The sequence below is a fragment of the Papilio polytes genome, unplaced genomic scaffold, assembly GCF_000836215.1.
Source record: "Papilio polytes unplaced genomic scaffold, Ppol_1.0 DF821400.1, whole genome shotgun sequence".
In the NCBI taxonomy this organism is placed as follows: domain Eukaryota; kingdom Metazoa; phylum Arthropoda; class Insecta; order Lepidoptera; family Papilionidae; genus Papilio; species Papilio polytes.
The window spans coordinates 1,346,845-1,351,691 of NW_013527804.1; the positions used below are offsets into that span (position 1 = coordinate 1,346,845).

General features: G+C 34.4%; 1 protein-coding gene across 1 annotated transcript in view; it reads right to left on the bottom strand.

The window, feature by feature from the left end:
* Positions 1 to 4,847, bottom strand: part of LOC106108695 (CCAAT/enhancer-binding protein zeta) — a 16,786-nt gene that overhangs the window by 8,796 nt on the left and 3,143 nt on the right. Inside the window, exons 7-10 of the mRNA XM_013289954.1 lie at positions 4,559 to 4,704; positions 3,491 to 3,626; positions 2,667 to 2,869; positions 1,920 to 2,190 (exon numbers count right to left, since the gene is read on the bottom strand). Of these exons, the coding sequence (XP_013145408.1) occupies positions 1,920 to 2,190; positions 2,667 to 2,869; positions 3,491 to 3,626; positions 4,559 to 4,704 (756 nt within the window). The remainder of the gene's footprint in view (positions 1 to 1,919; positions 2,191 to 2,666; positions 2,870 to 3,490; positions 3,627 to 4,558; positions 4,705 to 4,847) is intronic.

A 4,847-nucleotide genomic window follows, 5' to 3' on the forward strand; every position in this document is an offset into this window, starting at 1 on the left:
TATAAAAAAACTCACTCTATCAGTATTAGCGGCTTTTGTCAATTGTATTTTAGCGATGATCTCTTTATCTGCTGCTTCCTTCTTCTTTCCTTCTTTATCTTCTGCATCTTCCTCTGATTTCACTTTAGCGTGGAACCAGCCTGTAACAGCAGCGGTTCTGCGCTTCTTCGGTTTTATGTTCCCTTCATCATCCATCTTCAAATCTACATACATCTCTTCATCATCATCTGGAAAGAAATTAATCTTATAAATGCGAAAGTTTAGATAGATGGATGTTTGTTAGAGTTTGTAGCCTAAACGGCTGAACGGATTTCGATGAAATTTAGTATAGATATAGAGGATAATCTGGAAGAACACATAGGCTACTCACTTTTATTTGTAAATCTACGCGGACGGAGTCGTGTATGAAAGCTAGTTAATATTATAAATGCGAATGTTTAGATGGATGTTAGTTTGAAGAATTACGCCTTAAGTCTAAATGATGATGTTTTTAACAAAGACTATAATAAATAACTTTTTTATATTTTCAACAAAAAATATTATTTTTTTGAAAATTGTGAAACAAATCAGGTGACATTATATGGATTATATAAGAAAAAGTGTTTTTCTATACTATTATAATAAAGCGTAAACACACACTTCTTTGTTGCCTAAGATCTCAGCAATTACAGCATATTTTTTAATAATTCTTTTTTTAAATAAAAACCCTAAACTTACGTCACGCTTTAGGCTATATATTTTCACGCCATTAAACTTAGGGGGTAAATATTTTGGATAAAAACCCTAATGTGGGAAAGAGACCATAAGTTGCTGCCAACATCAAGAAAGAAAGATTGCTAAGGTTTGTCATGTCACGTCATTTTGAAACAATTAAATAAAATTTTCATAACTTTATGCGGACAAAGCCGCACTGGAACAGCTAGTCTGAAATACAGTAGAACCGCGATAACTCAAAGTCCAAGGCAAACACAAAATATAAAGTTATAGCGGTTTTAAATTATCAAGAGTCTATGTTATAGAGGTTTTGGACTCTGATGGGAAGGGAACATATTATGTTTTGAAGTTATAGAGGTTTTTAAGTTATCGAGGTTCTGCTGTATAAAATGCTCTCTTTGGTTGTTTTTAACAATATTTAGGCTTTAAATTGAAAGATATAAGCTTCAAAAACTTACCTAGTAATAAATCTTTCTTATCGCCTCGAAGAAGATCGATTTTCTTGCTTTCTATTTTCACTTCATTATTATCTTCCGTAGAATCAATTGTGTCGTTTATTGTATCGTTAACTTCTATTTCATTTTGTTCTTCTGTTATTGTATCTTCTGTATTCGTTCCTTCTTCTTCTGTCTTTGTTTCTTCGTCTTTAATTTCCTATAAAGATTCAAAAAATAAAATTACAACATACTACTTAATATTTTTATATTCTTTAGTTAACACATGTTTTAAATTTAAAGTATTTTTAAAGTTTCTTAGTCCTTTAAAATAGTTATCTTTGCTTCGAATATAAATTTTAGTATTTGTAAGTATTATTCAAAGAATTTATAACTTAAAGTTAGTGGATATTTTTTTCATAGAAGTGAATTATACCAAATACAAATGTTTGTATCAATTTTAACTCTAAAAAAATCTAGATAATAAACAACATTTTCATTATATCATACTAATATTATAAATGCGAAAGTTTGGATGGATGTTTGTAAGAGTTTGTAGCCTAAACGGCTGAACGGATTTCGATGAAATTTTGTATAGATGTGGAGGACATTCTGGAAGACATAGGCTACTTACTTTTGTTTTTTTTTTCACGCGTACGGTGTCGCGGGTAAAAGCTATTTAAACATAATTTCTCATTTCTATACTAGTTTTGGTTACTTAAGCTGTGTGTGTTTGTGTCTCTGTGTGTTTTCTACTAACAATAAACATACCTCTTTAAAATCTCTCTTACTCCATACTAATTTGATGGCATCTTTCTTGACACCATCTTTCAACACTTGTGACACCAAAAAGAGCATGCCACAAGATTGCGCGGGTGTCATATAACAGCAGAGTTGCAATAATCTTTTTATGAATGACGTCACTCGGTCTATATTCTTGTCCTGTTTTAACGACTTGTATATAAGAGAGAAGAGTAATGCGGAATGACTTGTATTGAATATCTCAGCATTTGTCAGTTTACGATATAACGCTGTGTAATATCTGAAAAAAAAAAAAAAAAATTCTCTATGTAAAAAGTAACAAAAGCGTGTCGTAACTGTAGGGCTTTTTACTAAAGAAAGGATTATTCAAAAATATGCTGTGTTTGCTGACATCTTACGCCACAAAGTGCGTTTACGCTTTATTGTAGTAGAGATAGAGAAGAAATAGTATAGAGCTGTGCCGTGAGCAAAGAGACACTAACACTTTGACAGTGGTAAAGCACGCTTTAACATCTTCGCACTGTAGGGCTCGCCTCCACCAATACCACGACCACACAGAAAACAGGCGTGAAGTGAAAGCAATTCCGCGTACAGTCTGAAGAGTGTGGTGCCGGAGGCCCAATTTTAGTCCATTTTCCTTTCCACCCTTTTCTTAAGAAGATGGGAAGGAAAAGTAGATTTGACGGTGGGGTAGTATAGATATAAGTATAGCCGAGCACTACCCATATTTAGCGGTGTACAGAGACACTAACTCACCTGTCCGCAGTGCCCTCGGAGGCATCACTGATGTGAAAGAGCAGGGCTAACGCGTGCACAGAGACACTAAGCCCCGCGAGGTGCACCAGCCTGTGCACCGCGGACACGTGCTCCGCTATCGCCAGTCGCTGTCTGTCCGCGAACGGGTACGCACGCTTCACACCAGTCAATATCGCTGACATTAAACGAGAATCTATATCACCCTGAAATTATCATATCATAAACTAGCTGTTCCCGTGCGGCTTCATCCGCATGAAATTATGAATCCTTTTTATTGTTTATTTGTCAAATGTCAAAATCACTATTACAATGCTTCGTGTTAGCAACTTGTAGTTTATAGTATTTTCGACATGGAAGTTTTTTCTACTTACTCTCTAAATTTAATAGCGTGAAAATATATAGCCTGAAGCGTGGCGTAACTGAAGGGCTTTTTAATAAGTAAAGAAACATTAAAAAATATGCTATGATTGCTGACATCCTACGCTACAAAGTAGTCTGTGTTTACGCTTTATTATATTAGTAAAGATTAAACAGTGGAAGAGCCCGCTTTAACATCTTCGCACGAATCTTAATACAAACACGAGGTGGTACTAAACTTGACAACTGATATTGCAATTTGCTAACATAGATTTTTATAATTAAAAAATTATATAACAATATTAATTATGGCCTATATTACTTAGTGATAATATAGCAGTCTAGTGGTAAAAGAAATTTTTTAATTAGTCCAATAGTTTTTGAGTCTATTTATTACAAACAAATAAATATTTCTTCATAAAAGTGTAGATTAAAAAGCATTCCGTGATTATATGTTAACAACAAACCTTTTTAATAGATGCTTTGAAGAATGAAAAATAAATCCTTATTAGATTCTCCGCTATTTTTGAATCATCTTTGCCGAGGAAGAATTGGTTGAGGAAACAGATTCCGTAATATTGAGCTCTAGGTGAAATGTTTGTCCTGGAAGAAGAAATTACATCAGCAATCCACCCTTAATGGTAAAAGAAATTTTGAAATCGTCCCAGTAATTTGACGGCTGGGACGCAGAGGAAGAAGAAATGTCCTCTTTATGTGCGTCTCCTCCATCAATGAAGGGTAGGCAACGCATATACAATTGCGGATATCTATGGGCAGTTATTTTGGCGGAATCAGGTGGTTGCTTACTCGTTTTCCAACTTATATTATATGAAAACAAAACAAAGTAATTTTTGAGTTATTTCAATACATACAAAAACACAAATCTTTCCTCATTATAATATTAATAAAAAAATATTAAATAATGTTGAAATTCATGTATTATAGTTTAAAATATGCAGTTTATCTGACATTTGTATTACAGATGTTTTAAATCCAGTTACAACATACTTATGTTAATACAGTAGAACCTCGATAAGTTAAAGTCGTAGGGAAACACAAAATATCCTAAGTTATAGAGGTTTTTAAGTTATCGAGGTTTGCGTTATCGAGGTTCTACTGTAATTGCTATTTTTTTTTTCAAAAAATAAGGTGGCAAATGAGCGAGCGGCCACCTAAATCCGCCAAAATGGCGAAGCGACCGCTGCCATAGACATCCGCAATCGCAGGTGCGTTGCCTACCCTTATCTGACGGAGGAGGAGACGCACATAAAGAGGATATTTCCCCTTCCTATGCGCCTCCTCCACCGTCAAATCCACTTTCCCATCCAATCCTTTCCTTATAAGAAAAGAGTGGAACGGGGAAAGGGACTCAAATTGGCCCACCGGCACCACACTCATCAGACTGTACACGGAATTGCTTCCACTTCACACTTGTCTTCTGTGTGGTCGTGGTATTACTGGGGGCGTGCCCTGCAGTGCTAACATGTTAAAGCGGGCACTACCACTGTTAAATTTCACCTATATCTAAAACTTACCTAAACAACATCTTTTCAATATCAGCAAGCACCACCGCCTTCATATTAGGATGGTTGAACAACAATTGACAAAGATGATATATCACTTTAGAAGCCACTGCTTGTGACGGATCTCCCAGTTTATTTATTATATTTGTCAACAACATCTACAAGGAAAAGTTTTATTATCTTAGTAATATTTTTTTTTATATCCAGTAAGTTAAAATTGTTGCTTTACAAACACAAACTTTTCAATAATAACTATAAAATAATATTGATTATGAGTAACTAACAAGTAAATAGACTTTAC